The sequence below is a fragment of the Echeneis naucrates genome, chromosome 8, assembly GCF_900963305.1.
Source record: "Echeneis naucrates chromosome 8, fEcheNa1.1, whole genome shotgun sequence".
Classification (NCBI taxonomy): Eukaryota; Metazoa; Chordata; class Actinopteri; order Carangiformes; family Echeneidae; genus Echeneis; species Echeneis naucrates.
In genome coordinates, this window is record NC_042518.1 from 19,688,087 (window position 1) to 19,711,753 (window position 23,667).

The 23,667-nt window shown below is 40.2% G+C and overlaps 1 protein-coding gene across 1 annotated transcript; it reads right to left on the reverse strand.

The window, feature by feature from the left end:
• Positions 1-10,929: 10,929 nt before the first annotated feature.
• gps1 (G protein pathway suppressor 1) lies at positions 10,930-22,810 on the reverse strand. The gene is made up of 14 exons (XM_029509249.1): positions 22,778-22,810; positions 21,203-21,295; positions 20,041-20,222; positions 18,346-18,510; positions 17,390-17,525; positions 17,116-17,193; positions 16,828-16,888; positions 16,612-16,697; positions 15,756-15,850; positions 14,668-14,773; positions 14,423-14,503; positions 14,119-14,256; positions 13,911-14,045; positions 10,930-11,284 (listed from the first exon to the last, which is right to left on the reverse strand). The coding sequence occupies exons 1-14, from the start codon at positions 22,808-22,810 to the stop codon at positions 11,210-11,212; spliced, it is 1,464 nt and encodes a 487-aa protein (XP_029365109.1). The 3' UTR covers positions 10,930-11,209.
• Positions 22,811-23,667: the final 857 nt, after the last annotated feature.

Below are 23,667 nucleotides of genomic sequence, written 5' to 3' on the forward strand. Positions count from 1 at the left end.
GCTAGCTTCCCTCGTGCCCTCTATGGCGCGGTATCTTGCGTTAGAGACGTTGTGCAGCAAGCAGCCAGCCGGGCGTAATGAGGAGAGCTAACCGCCAGCGGCTCCGCTGCACAGGCGTCACCGGAGAGAAGGAGAAAGTGAAGAGGTATCACTCTGATGGCGAGGAGCTGCGTTTTCATCTTCCCAGACGTGTTCAGTCAGTGCTGCCAGCCAGGCACTGCAGTGAAGGGGAACATTTAATTTTCAGAGTGACAGTGAACTGTTAGAAGAAGGGATCAGGAGCTGAAGTGTCTCATATCTTACTCTTAAAACATTTTGGAGCAGCCTATTCTTCAGTCTGGTGTTTGAAAGATTTGTAGTCTGTCAACAGACAATATTAAGCAGAAGGGAAGCAGGTGGTATTTAAATGAAGTGCTGGGGAGCTCATCGTCAAGAACAAATAGAAGACGATACAATAGCGCTGAAAACCAGCACCTACAAATGGTTCCATAGTCACAGACTCTACCATCTCTGCCAACATTCTTAAACTTCTTATGCAGAATGACAATCACGATACTGTGTGTGAGAGTCTTTGGAGGCCATCCAAAAGCTCAAGAATTGGGTTCTTTAGCCTAGATGGCTGCTTTAGATCTGCACCCAAGATCAATGGGTGTCCAACCATCAAAATTTAGTCATTTCAAATATTGTGAGAGCTCATACTGGGATTACTCTATGTCAATAAACCTATCATAGCGTATCAATGCTCCATACTGTAGCACAGGTAAATAAATGCCTCCTATTAAATGTGGACAATAAAAATGAAAGTTACCAGATCAAATATTATCTTAGACTCAATTACAACAATGATTTCTTTGACTTTGATCAGTACATCAGTTATAACCATTGGAGATCCCAGAAAAGCATCCATATCATCTACAACCTCCTGTTGTTACATAATGACAGCACAACATAGCCAATCCTCTTGTATTGATTCCCCCATTTATATACTATCTCTACCAAAAACCAATTTTCCAAATCACGTTACCCCCAAGCCATCCACTCCCCTGCACCATAGACTGTGTGACATATGTCAGAGTTTATAAATTCTATAGAAATGCTGAGTGGTTGTCCATATGTTTTGATTGCAATTAGAACAAGAAAGGCTGCAGAGCAGTCTAGCAGTGGGAAAGACTCCACTCTGGGTGACACATTTGAATTTCATATAATTTGGAAAAATGCACTAAAAGTTGTTCACAGTGTTTAAGGAGGAATGTATAGAAAGTAAGGCAAATGGAGTATAAATCTTCCCTGTTACCTCATTGGGTAAAATCATGCAATGTTCTGGTGATAGGCTCATGTGGTTAATCTGTACAATCATTGTTTTATTGTGTCTCAATTTCCTTTAAATTGAGTTGTTTATTAAAGAATTGTTTGCACACTGCTCTGTCTTTTACCCCTCATTTAGTGTATTTATCACTACCTGCATTTTGTTCACACCCACTCTTTCACTGGGTTTCACTCCAACCTTTAGCCAAATCAGGATTTTCAAAAAAAGGACTTGCACTAATTTACTTTATCTCAGCAGGGTAATGTGGTATCAATATTACTAACATTTAAATTTTTCCTGCTGAATTTATGAAAGTGGCAACTATTGTGCTTCCTATCTTGAGGAGTATAATAGTTTCTTCAGTGTCTATCGTGGTTGGAAGTATTACTGCTAATTTGCAGTAATAAGTGAAATAACATTTGCAAACAGCACACAGTACACACAGCATTGTTCAGCATTATGAACCTGATGAAAGCAGTGGATTACAAACTAATAGAGTGCAGTGTGTAAATTTAGGCCTGCATGGCTTAAGTGTCTTCCATTGCTTGATACTTGGTCTTTATCTCTCCACCCAATTCATTTATTTGTTGTTGTACATAAAATCACAACACTCACCCATGTTGCAGTGATAAAAATCGCTTTAAGATAGCTTTATTGAAAAATAGCAAGTTTTTGGAAACCTCACTCAATCATTAAAGACTGTTAAGACTATATGTAACTTTTGTTGAGCAGACATTGTGTACCCTTTTAAGTTGGACATTTTCAAGAGAGGTGGAACCATCCCAGAGAAGGTTTTACAAGAAAAAACACCAAGGTATCTGGTAGTTCATTGTTCTTTTCTCATCATTTTGCAGTGGAGGTCAACGCAAAACTGGCTGTCAATATATGCATGTTTTCTCTTTTACATCCGCAGTGAAATAACCAAATTGACTTGTTGCTTTCCAAATGAATTTATTCCTGTATTTCCTAGTCAAACAAGTCAACATACAATGTTAATGTTAATGAGGATTTATAAAACTAATACTTAGTCAGTTATAGCAGCGAAATTCAAGTCAGCTGCTCATGATTTAAATTTGTTACTGAAAAAAAAAAACATTTAATCTTGATGAATGTACCTCACTCACAGCTGGGTATCGATATTTGTAAACGTTTTACATAAAACTGATGCCATCTTTCTTTTGTTTTAAGTATTTTTGTAAATTTTGCCTCATGAGTGTCACTTATCTTTGGCGAGAATAAACACAGGGGCCAAACATAGCATTCAAACTGACTGGCAGTGTTTTCCTCCTTGAATCATAAAATAAAGGTTAAACCAAACAGTGGAAGCGTATCAAATACATGTAAAACCAAAGCAAACTCAAGAATAAGTATGATTAAATGTATGAGGCAAATCGATAATATAATAAACAAGTATATATATAAATCTATACAGTAGTTTACAGCTATCATAAGTACATAAGGAGCTTACACCATCTAAAATGTTTAGTAAAAAAGTGTTTTCCTGATGACGCCTAAAAATATGTATTTAACCAAATATCATGTGCACTGATTCTTTAGAACAGTAAGTTGTAAAGACTTGTTACTGAGGTCTCTGGTTGTGCCTGATGGCTGTGGGTGTAAGGTTTACCTAAATCAGATTTTTTGTTTTGTTCCTCTGGTGCAGTGTGCCTGAGTGAGCCTTCTTTTTGAGCATAGAGCATCTCTGGCGGCGGCAGTGCGCAGCCTCCGAGGAGCGGAGAACAAACTGCTGCTGCTGCTGCTGCAAAGTGACAGAAAAGATGATTGGAGTATCTTCAAAATGTTCCTGTGGCTGAGCAGAGCCGAGGCTGCACGCTGTTGTGAAGCCACGAGCTGTTGCAGACGGCACGGTTGACTTCACAAGCAGAAGACAGATTGATTACACAACACGGATTCAAATAATATATGGCTACTAGACTAGATGTTAAGGCTGGCTTCTCTCTCGCTCGCTCTCTGTCTCTCTCTCTCTCCATCACACATCACACAGAGGCAGTCCGGCCTCTGTGCGATGTACTTTCCTTGGACCACTTTTGGAACAGGAACATCTCACAGAGTTGCAGTGTTGCAGATGCTCTGACCCAGCTGTCCTCAAAGTCACTCACATCCTCACACTTTTTTCCAAGTTTTTCCAGCATTAACACATCAACTTCAATAATTAATATTCACTTGCTGCCTAATATATCCACTCACATGTGCCATGGCATTGGATTTGTATAAATCCCGTCATGATGTTATGACTGATCAGTTTATGACACCATAAACTGCAAAAGAATATAATAAAAAATCTTCACGAGTGATAAATAAATCTATCTTCATTGAAAGAAATTAATAACAAATGGTTGTGGGAAGTGTTAGGTGTATTAGAGCCCCAGCCTAACATTTCACAGAAGTAAACTGTTATTTATAGAAACTAATGATGGTGAAATAAAACCACCATTCTCACAAGGAGTCTCTGAAAGTCAGAGTGGGCTCAGGGGGCACTCTGTGGGGGCAGGCTGCAGGACAGCAATGTCCTGACATCCCCCCACCCTCCTCTCTTTTCCCCCAATCTTACTCTGCTGATGGTCTCCCTCATATTTAGGGAATTCCCACTTTCATGTGTGGTGTCACTTGTGGTGTTGGGTCACATCATAAAGAACTGATGAATGCTGCCTAAAATGGACTGACCTATTCTTTCATTCCATCATTATATACTCTACCTTTGACTCGTGTAACCCAGGTAGTGTGAAACCCTGATTGACAGGTAAATTGGCTGTCTGAGCCAGTCAAATGTCATCTTGCCTGTCATCATATGCCATCTTGTTCTGTCATGTGGGCCAATCAGAAGTCCCTTTTCTTGAGTTTGTCCCGCCTTCTCCTTTGTGTGATTGACCTCACCTGCATTGATTGCACTCACTCACTGCCTGCACTGCTGCATGGACACTGCTCTGTGAAGCTGAACAAACATTTTGGGTTCGATGGGAACCTCTCACTTTTCACGACTTGAGAACAATGGATTTAGCTTTGTCTACTGCTGAACAACAGTCAGGTTTTTAAACTGAATGAAAAAAGCTGGATGAAGAACTGAATGGCAAGCTGGAAGGATTAGCCCGAATCTCATATACCAACTCAAATCATCTGTTGACCAGCCTCACGCATGCCCCCCACCCCCTTCTTGGTTAGGTAGGATTAAATTAATGAAGCTCACTCATTTCACTTCAAAGTGAAATATTAGAAGACTGACATGCACTTCCCAGTCCTCATATCTCATTTTTAGCATTTGAACCAAACAAAAAGGGGACTATTTATTTTGAGTGGTTTATTGATAAGTGTGACATATGGCCATATGAACATGGACATTTGAACTTTCCTGGAAAAAAAAAACAAAAACTGACTTCTGTGAACAAATGAACACGTTTACTTTTGCATTTTTGTTTTTTTGTTTTCCTTTATTATTCAAGTGTTTTTTTTTGTTATAATATTCAATACAATACTTTAATCCTTTCAGTCTCCTGTGCGTTCTATCAGTTTTCAACCAATAGCTCCATAGACAAACCTACACTAGTCCATCCATATGTCCCAACTCACTTTCTTTAACATTTAATAAGTGTTTCCCTCGGCTTCTCTTTTGGGACACCTTCACCTACCTGGACTCCCATCTCTCCAGAGATCTACACAGAAACTCTCTTAATCCTGAGTGAGGTGGCAGGAAAAGCACAGGATCCTTCACTCCACCAGTTCCTAGTCCTACCAGCACCACCTGCTTCCCTTTCCCTGCCCATTCTTCTGCATTTTGTCTTTCCTTTGTTCTCATGTTAACTTTCATATCCCTCATACCACAGGTCGGGGGGGTGGCTGCAATATTTCAGTCAAGCCTATTAATCAACCCTAGACCAAAATCTGGCTGCAGGTCTTTTGAGAGCCTCACTGTTAGTCTTTCCCACTCAGACTGAAAAGGTGAAAAATCAGTTCTGTTAGTTACAGTGTACCGTCCACCTGGTCCGTACTCAGAATTCCTATCAGAGTTTTCTGAGTTTATATCAGAGTTAGTACTCAGTACAGATAAAATCATTATACTGGGAGATTTCAATATACATGTTGATGTAGAAAGTGACAGCCATAGTTCTGGGTTTCTTTCCCTACTAGACTCAATTGGCTTTTCCCAGCATGAGAATGAACCCACTCACTTCTACAATCATATCCTTGATCTTGCTCTAACATATGGCATTGAAATTGACAAGCTAAAAATTCTTCCACAAAATTCTCTCCTGACTGACCATTACCTCATTACATTTGAGTTTACTTTAATAGGCTCCACAGCATTGAGGAATAAATTCAGCTATAGAAGATGTTTATTTGAAGCAGCTGTGGCTAAATTTAAAGAGAGCATTCTGTCATCATTCCCAACAATGCCATATCTAAATTCAAATGAGGATTTCTCCCATACGCAGGTTGATGACCTTGTGACTAGCACTATGGCCACACTGCATTCGAATCTCGACAATGCCGCCCCCCTCAAAAAGAAAGTATTCAATCTGAGGAGGCTGGCTCCCTGGTATAATTCCCAAATCAGTACCTTAAAGCAGACATCAAGGAAATTAGAAAGAAATTGGCGTTCCAGTAAGTCAGAAGAGTCTCACAGAGCCTGGAAAGATAGCCTAAAAACATATAAAAAAGCTCTCAGCAGTGCTAGAAGTTCACATTACTCAGCACTCATAGAAGAAAACAAGAACAACCCCAGGTTTCTCTTCAGCACTGTAGCCAGGCTGACAGAGCGCCATAGCTCAGTTGAACCAGTGATCCTCTTAGCTCCAAGCAGTGATGATTTTATTAACTTTTTTACAGATAAAATTCTCACAATCAGAGAGAGAATTTATCAGCTCTTGCCTACGTTAGATAAAAATCTCCTATTGAATACAGCAACTCCTGAATCAGCTGCAACGCCTCTTTTACATCTGGAATCATTCTTACCTCGGAATCTGTCAGAGCTAGCTTCTATAGTTTCATCATCCAGACCGTCAACCTGTCTATTAGACCCAGTACCAACTAGCCTCTTTAAAGAGATCTTTTATTTAATTGAGCCATTCATTCTAGATTTGATTAATCTGACTTTATTTCTGGGTTATGTACCTCAGGCACTTAAGGCCGTGGTCATCAAACCCCAGCTTAAAAAGCCTAATCTTGATCCAGATGTTTTGGCAAACTATAGACCCATATCGAACCTTCCATTTATTTCTAAAATCGTTGAGAAAGCTGTAGCAAAACAACTACACGAGCATCTGGATGGGAAGAGTTTGAAGAGTTTCAGTCAGGATTTAGAGCCCATCAAAGCACAGAAACAGTGCTGGTTAAATTCTCCACATTCAATGGCCTCAGACAATGGATCAGCCTCCATACTTCTCCTTCTAAATCTTAGTGCTGCATTCGACACCATAGATCCAACTTCCAGTATCGGTCTGGGGGGCGGACTCTTTAGTAATTTTCAAGACCAGGCTCAAAACTTTCCTGTATGACAGAGCTTATTGTTAAAAAGTTAAAGTCCTCTACTCTTTAGCTATGCTGCTATAGGCCTAGGCTGCTGGGGGAAGGACTGAGCTTCTCTCTCTCTCTCTCTGTCTCTCCCTGTCACCCTCTCTCCCCCTCTCCCTCTTTCTCTCTCCCTCCATCCTTGCATGCGCTGATAAGAACCATCCTTCCTTAAAAAAACACAGTTTCACCCAGTTCTAAGCAATTATACTGCATTTACTAACCATGTTCTGCCAAAGTCTCTGTCTCTCCCACTTCCTCTCCTCTCTCTCCCTGTCCTCATCCTGCAGGTGGTGACTCATCGCCATCCCATCTTCCTGCAACACCTGCTGGTCCCATATTTCATGAATTCTGTATTACAGCTCAACTCCATGAACTTCATGCAGCAACATGTTCCTGCCTACACCCCCCCCCCCCAATGCCTGTCTCACTCTCTCTCTCTCTCTCTCTCTCTCTCTCTCTCTCCCACTCTCAACCCCACTGGTCGAGGCAGATGGCTGCCCCCCCTGAGCCTGGTTCTGCTCGAGGTTTCTGCCTCTTAAAGGAAATTTTTCCTTGCCACTGTTGCCAAGTGCTTGCTCATCGGGGGATCTGTTGGGTCTCTTTAAATAAATTTATAAAGAGTTTGGTCTAGACCTGCTCTATATGTAAAGTGCCTTGATGTAACTTTGTTATGATTTGGCGCTATACAAATAAATCTGATTTGATTTGATTTGATTTGAGCTCATAGTTCCTTATTGTCCCAGGAGGTCACTTCGCTCTCTGGATGTAGGTTACTTGTGATTCCTAGAGACTCAAAGAAATAATCAGGAGGCATATCTTTCAGTTATCAGTCTCCTCTTTTATAGAACCAACTCCCAGTATTAGTCTGGGGAGCGGACTCTGTTGCAGCTTTTAAGAAAGATCTGGAGCTGGTGCGGGAGGTGGAGTGCTAGCGGTTGGATCTCTGGGGCTCCACACAGCTGAGGCTCTGGAACCGTGGTCCTTGATAGGGGTTGGACTCTTTTCTTCTGTGGAGTTGGTCAAGATGTGAGGCACCAGGCAGGTGGGGGGATACTCACAAGCCCTCGGCTGAGTGTCACTGCATTGGAGTGGACTAGAGGGTTGTCTCCCATGCACCAAACAGCAGCTCGGAGTATTCGACCTTCTTGGATGATCTGTACGGGGTCCTGCATGGGGCCCCAGTAGAGGACTCCATAGTCCTACTGGGAGACTTCAATGCACACGTGGGCAATAACGGAGAAACTTGGAGAGATGTGATTGGGAGGAATGGCCTCCCTAATCTGAACCCGAGTGGTGTTTTGTTGTTGGACTTCTGTGCATAGTCGAGCATAAGGAGGCTCATAAGTGTACCTGGTACCAGAGCACTCTAGGTCAAAGGTCGATGATTGATTTTATTATCTTATCTTATTATTATCATCGTTTATTAGGCCACATGTTTTGAACACTTGGGTGAGGGGCTGAGCTGTCAACTGATCACCATCTGGTGGTGAGTTGGATCAAGTGGCGGGGGAAGCCTCCGGACAGACCTGGTAAGTCCAAAAGTGTAGTGCAGGTGAAGTAGGAACGTTTGGAGGAGCACCCTGTCCCGAGCGGCCTTAAACTCCTGCTTCCTGCAGAGCTTTTATGACATCCCTGTGGAGGCTGGGGGCATCAAGCTTGAGCGGTTGATATTCACATCCTCCATTGCCAAAGCTGCAGCGGAGAGCTGTGACCTCAAGGGGCGGCAAACTTCGGACACCGTGCTGGACACAGGTGGTCAGGGAAGCTGTCCAACTGAAGAAGGAGGCCTTCCGGAATATGTTATCTTGGGTGACTTCGGAAATAGTTGCAGGGTACTGGCGGGCCTGAACGGCGGCAGCCTCGGCGGTTGCAGAGGCAAAGCAGAGGGCAAGGGAGAGACTCAGAGAGGACATGGAAAAGTACTTTCAGTCAGCACCAAAGCTGTTCTGGAAGACTGTCCAGCACTTCAGACAGGGAAAGCAGGGAACCATCTGAGCCATGTACAGTAAGGGTGGGACATTGCTGACCTCAAATGAGGAGATAGTGAGACGGTGGAAGGAACACCTTGAGGAACTCCTGAGCCCGAAGTACCCAACCTCTGAAACAGAGACAGTGCTGGAGGATGAAGGGTTATCATCAGCAGTTCATGATTTTCATGGACATGATTTCTAGGTGCAGTCGAGGAGGAGATGGGTTGCAGGTCGGGGGGCTCAGGATCGCATCACTGCTTTTTGTGGATGATGTGGTGCTGTTGGCACCATCTGTCTGTAACCTTCAGCTCTCACTGGACAGGTTTATAGCTGAGTGTGAAGTGGCTAGGATGAGGATCAGCACCTCCAAATCAGAGGCTATGATTCTCAGCAGGAAAACAATAGAGTGTTTAATCCAGGTTGGGAATTAGTTTTTCCCCAAGTGAAGTAGTTCAAGTACCTCGAGAGAGATTATATCTCCACTCTGGCCTGGGAACACTTCGGGATCCCCCAGTCAAAGTTGGTGGATGTGGCCAGGGAAAGGAAAGTTTGGGGCTGCCTGCTGAAATTGCTACCCCCGTGACCTGACCTTGGATAAGCGGATGAAGATGGATGGATGGATGGAGGAAGTTGATAAGAAATGGTTTGAACCATTCACCCCTTGCTCCAATACTGTAAAGATCAGAGTTAAAACATACAGACGTGGACAAAATTGGTACCCTCCTGTTAAAGAGAGGAAAGCACACAATTGGTCACTGAAATAACTTGAAACTGAAAAAAGTGATAAGTGAAAATTTACTGACTGAAAATAAACTAATGAAAATCAGACATTACTTTTGAATTGTGGTTCAACAGTCATATTAAAAAACAAACCACTGAAACAGACTTGCACAAAAATTATAGTACCCTTAAGCTAATATTTTTTTTTTGCGCAACCTTCTGAGGCAATCACTACAATCAAGCGATTTCTGTAACTATTAGTGAAACTTCTGCACCTGTCCACAAGTATTTTGGCCTACTCCTTGTGAGCAAACTGCTCCAGCTGTCTCAGCTTTAAAGGGTGCCTTCTCCAGACGGCATGTTTCAGCTTTTTCCACAGATGTTCAATAGGATTTAGATCAGGGCTCATAGAATGCCACGTCAGAATAGCCCTATGTTTTGTTCTTAGCCATTCTATAGATGACATCATGAAAATCCAGGTTAGTTATTTTCTTCACACCATGTGTCTATACAAACAATGTCTCGCTGTAGCTTGCTGATCAGGGGTTATTGTGAATGTTTTTGACCCAACTATATTTCATCTGTTTAGTATAATAGGGCACCATTTCCCACATGCCCTAATGCTCCAGCTCTCTATTTGTATTTTAATGTAATGTGAATTCAGGACCTATTTGAATTTAACACTGGCAAGATTTCCAAATGAAAGGATTCCACTGCCTATTTTATCTAGTGCTTATTAGGTGTAATCAGCTTAGTTCAAGCTTCATTATCTATAATGCTCAGTCAACTCTTCAGCTGACATTGTCACTATTTTGATGACAAAAATCTAAATTCACAATCACAACTTGAAGTCATACTACCACTACCAACCTTTGCAATGCAACTCCAGTATGCCTGATGAACCCTGGAGACCAGCATGAAAGCATTCTCCAACAGATGGAGCATCAGAATCTGAATCATTGCTGCCTCTGCACTTGGACAGGTCCACATCGTGGTGGGGAATATTAATTTTCAGGTTTATCAAGGCCACTTATAGCATAATGTGAGGTAGCTGCACCTGCTGAGGCTCAGGCGGCCCTACACATACAAGAAAATCCACCTTCTAGAATGGCTCAGTCAGAGCCCAGACCTGAATACAGTGTCTAACACCAGACCTCCTGAGAATAAGCCTGAGCTAAAGCAGTTCTTTAAGAATGGTCCAAACTTCCTCCTGAGCATTGCGCAGGTCTGAGTAGCAGCTATTGTAATATCTGCTAAGTAACACTGTTTCATTCTGTGACCAGGTTTTCTTGTGACTGTACAGTGGATACAACAGACTTCCATTTTATTTGTTCCAGCTGCTGAATGCATTTCATCAATATGAAGCTGAGAACAGAACTAACAAAAGGACCAGCAAGGATGTTTTTTGTAGGTGTTTTTATTTTAAAACATTGTTACTGTTAATGAGGTTTCCATCATTTGTAAGCTGAACAAAGAGCATCTCTTACCAGTAAGTTGCATCATAAGTGCTGTACTATCATCAAAAAATAAACAGTGTGGAGATTTGAACAGGATGACAAACAAAAGGTTTCACTGCTGCACAGGGAGAACACGGATCACCAGAGAATGCAAGACTCATTACACTGCAAATGAGATGGATAGGCTTGGTGTTGATACATGGGTACAAACTTTGAAGAGCACTTCCTTTTCACATGTTGGTGCTCATCCGGGTTTGGCTGTTGGCTGGTGTCAGTTCACCTTGGCTTCCCTCTCTGGGTGGAGACTGGGTGAAGAGAACAGGGATAATTTGTCACCAATGACCAATCAAACTTTTTTTTAATAAATCAACTACTACAAACTACTACAAGCATTATTCAGATGTATAATTTACCTATGGCAGAGGTGAATACATTTCAGGTTACATAATGTGGTAGCATTCTTGCTTGTTTTCTATTTTATTAACCTTTAATTACTGAAGATGATTTCTGCAGCCTGTCAAAACTGTTGGTAAAGGCCCAGGTCTCTTGAGAGTCAGTTCTGAGACAATAGTCCTGTTAGGTTGTGTAACTTGGTTACAGTAATTTGTTTCTATGATACAGATTCTGACTAGTCTGTTAAATCAATGTCTTCCAAAATAGCAGTATAATCCTAATCCATTGAATAGATGTGTTACAGTGATTCCCAAATTGGCAACACAACTCATCGTGCAACTCAACAGATCCAATGCTTAAAGATAAGAGATAAGATAATACTTTAATTAGTCAGCACAGGTCTGAAAGTTGTGTGAATCTGAGCAGCTCTAGTTTGCCAAACACAGATGATAAACATTAGAGAGACACATGTCAAACATTAAATCAATTGTACATTTGTACATTTAGTTATAAAAACACACAGAAGATGGCATTTAACGCTCCTTATTGTAGCCTGACTGCTTAAGATTGGCAAAAGACCTTTCCTATCTAACCATATTAAAACATTGACCCTTGTATTTCCTATTAGATAGTCAATCTGTATTCACCATTCATTATTTAGCTTAGGGAATGTCCTCATCCTCATCCTAGAAAGTGCAGATTTAAGAATATACAAGTATTTGTAAACAGTGGAAATTAGATATCTCCAATTTCACTGTGAGCCTCAGTCTACACGTATAGATGTGCTTTCGTAACAGTTTAGCCCAAAGAAAGGTGATCATTTAAAAGCATGAGAAAGCACTCTTTTCCATTAAAACGTTTTTTTGCTATTTGAGAGGTTTTTCAAAATTCAGGTGTTTGCATTATCAGGTTTTTATTTCACCATTCAGATTTTACACACAACACAAGCCAAGTGATGATACAACTGGATGACATCTTTAACCTATTTACGCAGAGGCCCTTTTTGGCAATTTCCGCCTGTTTTGGTATCACTGCAAATAAAGCTTTATAACTTCAGAAATACTAATCCCAGAACTATGGCTGATGGCTTAAAAGAAAGAAGACATCTGTACCTTTACATCTATTAAAATATTGAATTGAGTCATTCCCTAAAAAATAGGGCCATTGAAAAAAGGTAGGTGATAGGTAAAACTACTGAGGAACTATAGAGTTGTTTCCAAACAGTGTCCCTTGGCAATCTCCAGTGTGCCAAACCTATCCAAAATGGTCCAATTCACACTACAAGATTTTAGTGATATATACTTTTTTTAACAGATATCTTTTGGGGCCAATCACAGACATGAATGCTTTTAGGAACACCTGTTACAAAAGTAAAATTTCATTTGAAAATTGCATTTATAGGGCTGAATGTATGGTGTCCAAAACCTATCCAAACACGAATTTGACCTATTTCTGGCTGTTTTATGTTGTTATTTTGAAGCTTTATAACTCCAGACGTAAACCCACAACTATCAGGGATGGCTGAAATTAACAAAGACCTTCGAAATATGAATTTATGAAATTTCCTGTACTGTATTTTATTATAAATTTCATTATTTAGTTAAAACTTGGGGCAGTAAAAACACACTTAGTCGAAATGTCCATTGCTGACTTGTTGACACAGAGAGGAGAACCAACAAAGGGATCAGCTGGCTGCAGGTGGCCGTCGTCAACGTCGCCGTCCTTTTCATCGGCAGCAGCTCCGTCGGTGTAAACACCATATTCTCTATGTTGGTGTAAAAAAGTGTCAAACTTCTCCACAGCAGTAACAAAAACGACGGTAAAAACCGATTAAACACTGAGTTAAAGGGACATCTGGGCCGTCTGGGTGTGTCACTGCGTGTATGTCCCGTGCGACTCTGGTCCCGTTACGCAGCCCTTTCCCCTGGGGGGAAAAACGGCCCAATCAGGGATTGTTATACGTCAGAGGAAACCTCAGGGCCTCTGCTATTGGAGGGAAAGATTGTTTTCATTGTCACTTTGATTGACAGGAGACGCTGCCTGCGCGTAGTAGATGCGCAGTCTGACGGACCTTTAAATTAGCGTTAGCCCCGAGGGGAAAAAAAGATAAAATGTCCGATTAACTGGACACGATGGATAAAATTGAACTGTGGGTTATTGTTGGGCACATCTTCAACTTTAAAATGAGCTAAAACGACGTGCATCTTTTTTTGTTTTTAGTGAGCAGGCTTGTTGAAAACTTTATCGGGAAATAAACTAAATTTTTGCACTTTGGTGTTGTTTCTATGACAGTATACAATTTACAGTCCCTTTGTTGTTGACGTGATGCCGCTTGTTGTCTTACCATCGTCTTGCCGTGTTTTATGTAAAGTACCATAAGTGTGGACAGTATGGGGTTGCAGCAATTCAGGAAATCAGAGTGAGGATTAAATAAATTGGTATTCAAACCTTTGACTGGTGTGTCTGGGATAATTCCCTCCTCTCATCAGTTGCTGAAATAAGTACAATCAGTATAGGCTTTGATAAAGAAGATACTACCTTAACATGGATCTGGTTGCGCAGCACAGCAGCTCGTAGGATCATGGCTTTAGCTCGTCTCTGGAACTCTTTACCCATGTGAAGCGACTTCTCAAATGTTGTGCTTCTCTGGTCCACATCCCGTGCATAGAGAATCTATCAAGGTGTCAAAGGATCAGATTGGAAGAATTTCAATGAGAGATGAGAAAGTGCATGTGGGGGATCTCACCTTGCTGTGTGAATCAATCCGTGCATTGATGAGACCCTCCAGTATGAGCTGTGTCAACTCATCCTCCAAAGCTGCTACTGTGGTGTTGAAAGCCTGAGCCATTTTAGTCATGTCTGCTGATACATAGGGGCTGAAATACTGGAAACAGACACATTTCTCACATGTCCATTATAATAGACAATAATTGCATTGTTTGTTTGTTTGTTTGTTTTTTTTTTAAGCTTCATGATATTGAAAGTAAAGCAGCGGAATTTTCATGTTATGATCTGAGTCAGAGATAGAAGGTAGTTAGCTGGCATCCTACCTGAATGAGGGCTCTGTTTCTGATCTGGCTGTACAGGGTCTTGACATGCGGGGCCAGATACATATCCAGTAGGAGGTTATCCTGCAAATACCAGTCACTCATCTCAATGCAAAGACTTTAAGGAATCACATAAAATCCGGCATATCAACTGCCCCCATAACCTCAATAACACCTCTGCTGCAAAAATTATATTGTTCTATTGTAAATCTACTGTGTTGTTTCAACACAAAAGATTGCTGTCTAACCTTCATCTCATCCAGCAGCTTGAGGCAAGAGGCGTACTTAGACTCGTAGAATTTGAAGATTATATCACGGATCTGAGGTTCCAACTCTAGAAACAATTTAAAGGAGCTGGGGAGAAAAATAGAGCATGAAGACAAATCTCTACAATCAAACTGATGCATTGAGCATAGTATTATGTTGTATGTGAGAGTATATATGTAATGGTGTATGTCAGCCAACAGAACTAAGCCCTCCTTTGTCCAGGGGCTGAGAAAACTGTAAAATAAAAAACAAACAAACAACAACAAATAAACAGACAAACAAAAAAACATTACAACAAATTGTTTTGTTATTTTGGTGGAAACTAAAGCTGCAACAGCAAGAAAGGATATATATTAATGGGCTAATTTTTTAAGGTTCAAATACAGGGGCAAATCCCATTCATGGTTAATGTGGTGTCAAGTCCCCTAATTTACTGATCATTTAGTTGATACTGGAGTGGAGAGGGAGACAAGAGCAACCATAGCCATATGGGGTGTTAGCATGAAGGAAGTGGATTATTTACATTCTAATCCACTCACTCATCTTCTACCATTTCTGGGTCGTGGCCAATCCCAGCTCACATTGGGCAAGGGCGGGGTACAAGTTGGACAGGTCGCCAGTCCATTACAGGGCCAACACACAGAGACAGGCAGAGACGAACAAACACTCACACTCACACAATTTAGCGTCACCAATTAACCTAAACATGCATGACTTTGGACGATGGGAGGAAAGGGTATCTGGAAGAAACCCACGTAAACACAGGGAGAACATGCAAACTCCACACAGAAAGGCCCCAGGCCCAGGAACCTAACTCGCAACCTTATTGTGGGGCAACAGCGTTAACCACTATGCCGCCATGCTGCCATGCATCTTTTAAGGAGAAATTGGTAGAGACCCAAAATGAAGTTCAAATGACACATGGCAAACAAATAAATCATAGCTGGGTTTTGGAAGACGCACAGCATGGACACAAGAAGAAATAGTGCACTAAAAACATTTATCAGACAAAACTGAGAAATACATCACATGGAAGATTGTGTAAAACTTAGTTAGATTAGTTACCTACCTGCTGGAGATAACATTACGTTGGAGCTCCTGTCTGTCAAATGTGGCCAAAGCACACAAGCCTCCATACACAGCTACATTACTTGGTGACAGAAGCTGCAGGAAGACACAGTCACAAGGACAGACATTTTATCAGTTTTTAACAGCACAAAATGCTAGACAAGTTTATGAAGTGCTCTATGAAGTGTGGCTTTCAAAAGGAGAGCTCAGTGTGAGTCTTTTTTTTTTTGGCTTTTCTGGCTTGATTAGATAGACCAGCTTGAAGATAGTAGAGAGGGGAATTACATGCAAAGAATTACATCAGCTGGAACCAAACCAGTCTCAGTGACAGGGACATTGTAGCTTCCCGTTTATTATGCGCACATCCTACCCATTCTGCCAATGGTTCTCTGGTTTCTACTGTGTTTTGATGACAAGTGCAATAAAAGCTTTTCTATTAAACCTGTCTAAATAAAAGGCTGGACAGACCTCACCCCAAAACATCTGTCCATTAGAATAAAATATGAGTCTTCTAAATGTACAGTCTGACACTTGTAATCACTATAAGGTAGTCCTGAGAGAAACAACAGTTGTCATGTTGCAATAACTACAATGACAAGCTGAGTACAGACATAGCAGAATGGGGCTGAACAGCTGCCCTAATATGTGTAGTGGTTTTATAGGGGGGGGAGACAGAAACCTCACATTACTAGAATCCTGACTTCAGTGAAACTCCCAGGATTTCATTCTGGTGTTGAGTTTTTACGTCATGATCATAAGGTGTCAGCCAAGCACAAGTTAAAATTGTACATCTCTCCTATCACACTTTTGATGCATCAAGAAATAGGATCAAGGTGTGCTGCCTGACATCAGCTCACCTCTGGACAGTCACAGTGGTCAAAAGATGCTTGCAAGAAACACTTGGCAGCTGGTTTGTATTTTCGGGAGGCCAATTCTGCAAGACCTAAAACATCAGAAAAAAAAAGAGTCTTACTCTATACTGTATCAGCTGAGGGTAGTGAGATCACTTCATATTTATTCATATTTGGAGAAGATTTGAGAATTAGCATCAGATTGTAACAACTGTGTCTTACCTGCAGCACACTTTAATTTTGTAAGGACTGCTTGATTTTGGCTATCTCGCTCTCCTCTTTGCTAAAAAAAAAAACAGAACAGAAATGGCATCAACTGATGACATTTATCTCATTATTATCAAACTTTGACAAACAGAGTGAAAATAAGACATTGGGCTTATTTTTTTTACTGATACCCCACAAAAATCAACATTTATATGTTTTGTCCCTTTAAAGGCTGCAAATATGGAATTAAAGTCCAGACACTGGGGATGAAGCTGGACTCTGTTGTGACAGGGTGGTACTCACCTCAGCTATCTCTGGCGTGGATTCTGCCTTGTTGACATAGCTCAGTACATGGGACCAGTTCTGGAGGTAAACACTAACCTGTGGGCATAGAGAGCTTTCACTCTGGTCTAGTTTCCTTTCACAAAACTCACAACCACTCTGAAAAGCCTCTATGTAAAAAAATAATAATAATGATGTGTTTGTGTTTAAGTTAAAGCAGTGAAGCTCAACAAGTGTTTATGTGCCATATGACATGAATGAAGCACAAGACTGGCATGGTTCTATGCTGCTGTACCTTGATGACATTGAGACACATGTTAATGACATGCTTAGCACTAGTGCAGTAGTCTCTGGCTCTTGAGTAGCACTTAAGGGCATTGCTGAGGTCACCACAGTCCAGGTAATGGTCCCCCAAGTCATCATGGCCCCTCCTAGTCAGGATGAACAGAGGATGGATAGTGAGATGGAGATATAAACAGTTCAATCTACTGTATCTGATAATTAATCTGGCAAAACCTAACAATAACAATACAAACATTTTTGGAACACACTAATTGTCTTTATAGGGCTATTATGTTTTGTTTTGTTTCTTTTACAACTTACATTGTTACACCAGGGTCAAAACCATCTCTGAGTCTGTTGCCTTGAAAAAGTATATACTGGGATACAACACAACTTCATTATATTAAATAAACCCTGAGGTAGAAGTTTTTTATAGAGTTAGTTGTTGTTTGGGATGAAAGAAGGAAGTCTGCACTTAGCTGTTGTTCAGAGTGTTAAAGTCTTCAACCAATGTTAACCTTCTGAATACCATGGTATTGGTATATGTCTTGAGAGGGTTATTTTGCTGTCAAATATGTGGCATATCTCTAGTTTAAACCATTACAAAGTCTTCACAATTGATTTATATAAATGGCTGCTTTACTTCTGTGTTTATCACTCATTCTCATTTGCCATAATCTCCCCTTTTTTCTGGTGTTATTTGCTAAGACAGCTTGAAGAGTGAAAGGAAATAGGGGACAGAGAGTCAAATGGCATACTGCAAAAGACAGCTGTTGGAGCCAAACTAGTGTCGCTGATGAGTACCTTGTAGCCTGCTTTTTACTGGGCAGGTGCCCACCCATTACCCTTTACCTCAAGGGTCAATGATGATATTCCCCTTTTACATTAAGCCTTGACTTTGATTCATTATTGTTGTCAAACAAGAAAGTCATGATGGAATTATTTATGTCTGAGTGAACACTTCCATACCTGATGCTCTCTTTAATGGAGTTTCCCTTATAGTTCTTGAGATCAGTATCCAGTTTTTCCAATTTGAGCAAAGCCTTTTTCCTCGTGGACTCAGCCCATGCTGAGTCAAGGGGTGGAGGAGCAATACCACCTTCAGGCACCGTGTCTGGCACACCTTGAACTTCCCTAGTGATTAAAAAAAACAAAAAAAAAAAAAAACAAACAAAACAAAACAATTATATTAGATTTTCCCTTGTTTATTGACAACTTTGAAAAAGTGATACACTTTGACATTAGAATGTCATGTAGTACACAATGGCTTCCCCACTTGACATACACATCCCTCGTTTTAATTCTGTTGGACAGAACTAAAGCTTGGAGACATTGGGCTTGGTTGAAAAAAAAATATATATATTAATTTGAACAGAGTGAGATCAATTCAAAAAATCCTGAAAGTGATATTTTAATAAGCCTTTCACAGTTTGTAGCATTTTCCCATGCACTGTAACTGTGGGGCTCAGACCATAAACCAGGTTTAAATCTCTGTATCTAAATGTTATTGACAAATGCAATTGAAGTAGTGTACAATGCATACAGAAAATCTGCAAATCTTTTCAAGGTTTCTACATTTTGTTGTGTCAGACTCATCTTAAAATGGATTAAATAAATGTTTTCTCATCAATCTGCACCTAATACTCCACAGTGATAAATATGTAGGTTTTGAGTGTTTTGTGAATTTATTAAGATTAAAAGACAGAACAATCCTGTTTACATAATTATTCAGACTTATGACATTTGCAGTTGAACTCTGGTGTATCAAGGGTTCCTTTGATGCTTTTAAAACTCGATTGGAGTCGGCCTGTGCCAAATTAAATCCATTTGGCATGTTCAGGAAATGAACACCGCTGTCTATTTAATTAAGTACAAAGTGAAGAGCCTGAATAATTACATAAATGCTGTTTGTGTCTATTTCAGTCTTTTATTACATTGACTCAAAAACCTGTTTTTGCTTTTCCCTTGCGGATATAAAGATACATGAAAAGAAAAAAAAAAAAAAAAAAACATTTATTGAATCCATTTTGGGTTGTCCAGAATGACTTATTCTAAATTACCCATAAGTATGAGTGTGAGTGGTTTTTCTTCTCTGTCTGTCTATTTGTGTTGGCCCTCCGATGAACTGGTGAACTACACGGCATGTCCCATCCCGATTACAACCAAGTTCATCCTGAAGATTACTATGCCAAAGTATTTCCAGCAGACTTTTTTTTTGGCAGTCTGTTTCACTGATACACACAGAGAGGACAGGGCAGTTCCCCAAAGCCAGCACACCTGCTACAAACAGCAAAGGACTCTCCTGCTGCTGCAGTAAATATCTGTTGTAAAGTAAAGTGAAATGTGGCACCAGCCTTTGCTTTGCTTGCTAACCAACCAGTTAGGGTTAGTTATCACAAACAATGGACTCATTGAACAGCAGATCAAAAAAAATATTGACATCTGACACCTCTCAGTGGTCTTTTTATGCACTTGTTGATGCCAGTCTCTGGTTTGTTGTCCAAATGGTGATTTCCATTCCTCTAGAAAAAACCATACTGGCTTAGAATCACTAACTTATGATGGTGTAAAAATACAACATTAAGTTTCTTAATGTGATGTTTTTGTTTTTAAATTAAGCTTTTACTCTTTCAAGAGTCCCAGGCAGTCATAAAATTACAATACCGTGTGGCCTCAGTGAGTTTGCGATGGATCTCTTCATAAGTGTCAACATTGAAGGTCCTCTGGACAAAGGTGAGGGCCATCTTCAGGGCTTCCACTCGGAGCTGGGGGCAATGCTCAGCGATGAACTGCAGCCTCTCAATGCGCATTAATCCACTATAGCTGGTTGCATGTTGCTCCAGGTCCTATAAATAATGAAAAATAGATTGAGAGAGCTCAACTGCTTCGATTCTAGATGCCAGTGACCACCAGTTTGTCAAATATTACTAATTAGCTCATCATATCTTTCCCAGAACATCTTGGGCCAACAAGAGCACTTCATATTATTTATATTCAGGCACCTGAAAATGAATATTAATAAATACACCTATATATTCATAGTACTGACATTTCCATTTTTTGTGACTTTATCTCTTTTCATTTAGAGTCTTGCCAATACAAAGACCTTGTTTTGCAAATACCTCATTATCAGTATTGCACAATCTGCTAAAATGATACTGAAAATCTATACTGAAGACTGTGTAGGATATAATTTGCTATTACAAAGATGAATATGATTATTTCAGTGAAAAGTAACATTTAACCATCTGCGACTTGTAGACAACACAGATTAATGTGCCAACAAATAAATGTCTGAAAAGGCAAGTTAAATTGCAAATGCAATCTTAAAGTTAGGCCAACATTATCCATTTGCACGTTGCACGCAAAGACAGCCAGAGTGAGGACAGACAACATGATACAAAATGAAGCCCAAACTGTTGCTGTGAATTTGAGGATCCTACCAACTGGGACATTAGAGATTTGATAATACTTCCCAATTGCATTTTTGTGGTCCATTTTAGACAAAACTGGCCTGTCATTATGATTGGTTAAACTCTACTTCTTTATCTTTTCAGCAGGCTGAAAACAGTGCTACTTAACTGATAAAAATCACAATATAATCACAATACAATTTCCGTGCACTCAAAATGTATACCTAGTATTCAAAACGTGAGAAGTTTGGCAGGTGGTTTCTCTCATTATTTTTGACAGCAAGATATAATACCTCTTCGCTTTTGTAAAGATTATTTGAAAGACATAATAAAAAGGTGGAGCACATATAGGAATTTATTTACAGTTAGTATTAGGATAAGTGTGTGCATATGAAAGTCTGTCAGGTGAATACCAGGGTGGGGTTCTCCACTATGTAGTTTGTGTCAGGAGCATTCTGCTGGTCCTCCTGGGGGTCTGCATCAATCTGCATGGGCTCCACAGACCCCTAAGAGAAAAAAAACACCAAGTACAAGTACAAGACATCATGGTGCATCATCTGATGAATACCATTTAGTCTTTAAATAAAATTACAAGCCATAATAGTGTGATAAGATACATTTTCAGCTTCAAGAGGAATAGATTCATTTTTACAAAGCCAAATGTTGCTTGATATTAAGCTAAAGGATGGCAAAAGAAAGATTTTTACTGTCAACCAAATACTGCATTGTAGGTATCAGGCCTGAATGGTGTTCATAGTAAAGCTAACCATTCGCCCTTTACAGGGAACCTTGTTCAACTTAGTTGCCTCTTTCAACTTTCATCAAATGGATCAATTAGCTCTGCATTTAATTCTCTTACTGCAGTGAAAAGTTTGGCTGCAATGACAGCAGAACATGACATTCACATAAAAACTAAACACAAGCAAGCCATTAATATTATTTCCACACGTAGAAGTAGCCAAGGTAAGTGAAGAGCTGTTTGCCTTATGATCGAATGATATAAATAAAATATTGTGAGCAATGTCAAATTGTGTTTAACTTGGCAATTGTGTTCGCCAATTTAAACACATACCAACTTTACTCAGAGCAGACCTCAAACCTTTCTAACCTGCTGAATGATACGCAACAGGAAAGTGTCTATGCTTGAAAGGAAGTGGGACGTTAGCACAAGTTAGCAATGTGAGCTTCTTATCAAGCCAGCAGCTTGATGAAATGAAAGCCGGGATTAATTTTGGTTACTGACGTTGAATAGCATGACTTCAGCTAAAAGAAGCGTTCAACAAAGTGGTATCAACGACTTTGCATTTGGCAACACTTGGTGTTGTTTCGAGCTAATATGACTAACTGCTAACAACAGGAATTAAGCTCGGTTGCGCTAACTGTAGTTTGCTGCTAGGTGCATTAATTAACTCGATCTTGAGTCTATTAGGTTCATCTTACGATGTCTCCAAATACAGGCACTATTTCCAGTTTTGCCGTACTTGCTAGCTATCGCTGTTGATCTTGTTAGCCAGCTGAGGCCTCCGACTAGTTGTTACCTTCAGTTGGTCAGTTTCAAATGATATTAATAAAGTATCCATATCTATATCCATGAATTTTGAGAGCCATTCTTTGTGTTCTCCGAACAGATATTATATCAATAAACATATTCTTCTAACAATAGACCCATGTCATCTTTCATTAAAATGCACTGCAATTGGAATAGAGAGACACGGTTAACAAAACATGACAGCCAATTTAAAATCTACTTTAAATGTGATTCTTCGAAGATGAGTCATCTGACGATGCCAATGCCATCCAGTAATTTGAAACAGATTATTACATTGTGCGCTTTTTAGTTTCAACCAATAGCGTTTAGACAGAATCTGTAGTTTCTTTATCGGAACATAGCTAACTAGCTGCTAGCGGTTGGTTATTAAGCTACATGTTCAGTTTCCAGCAGCATACGTTGACATCACGTACTCAAAACAGCAGTGACTGAGACTTACCTGAAAATTAAACACTTGCACAGGCAATGGCATCCTGAATTTCTCTGACTTCAGCGCTATGGGGAATTCGAGTGTAAAGATTTTTACGTGCAGCTTGCGCCCAAACAACAGGAGCTGGGCGGGCTGATGTGATCACTTCCAGGACTAAGAATCGTAGGGATTACAACTCACTGGAGCTCGCAGTTTGGCAGACTGATACTCTGGTGTGCAAAATGACTTTGGCTTTCAGGACGATACCTCTACATGTAACTACTGAGGCTAACATTTCTTCGTCTTATTCTCTTGGTTGATAGGCTAGATACTCCAACTTTGTATTACATTAAAGGAATAATTCTGCTGATTGTAACTGGGGTTGGGTGGGTGTTACCTTTAACAATGTCCTATGTTTTCCTTGGTTGATCATTACCATGTTCCTCGCCTACGCCACGTGAGAGGGACACAGCTAAATAAAATTCTGATTTGATATAAAATTGTTTTTATTTGTGTGATTAATAATTAATGAACAATGTCATTCCTAAGTTTTCACCCACCTTTTATTTATTTTCCTTGGGGTTAGGGTTATTATTTCGTTACTATTTCGCATTAGTCTCTCTTAGCATTTATTTTGTTTTGATTTTCCCGTCTAGGGTATGAAAAAAATATATATCCTTGCGGTTAAATGAAAATAATTCTTATTTCTTATTTGCATTCTCTCACGAGGCCGGCCCCATTTTTGTCCGTTGGCGCTGCCGTACGTAACTGTCCAAGATGGCGAATACGACTGGGCGTCAGTGTTGTTAGATCTTGTGAGAAAAACAAGCAACCAGCTCTAATGAAATAAACCCAAACAAGCGAATCGGGGAAAAAAGCTAAACCTACGACTTTGTGTAGCTTGATAACAGTATATATAG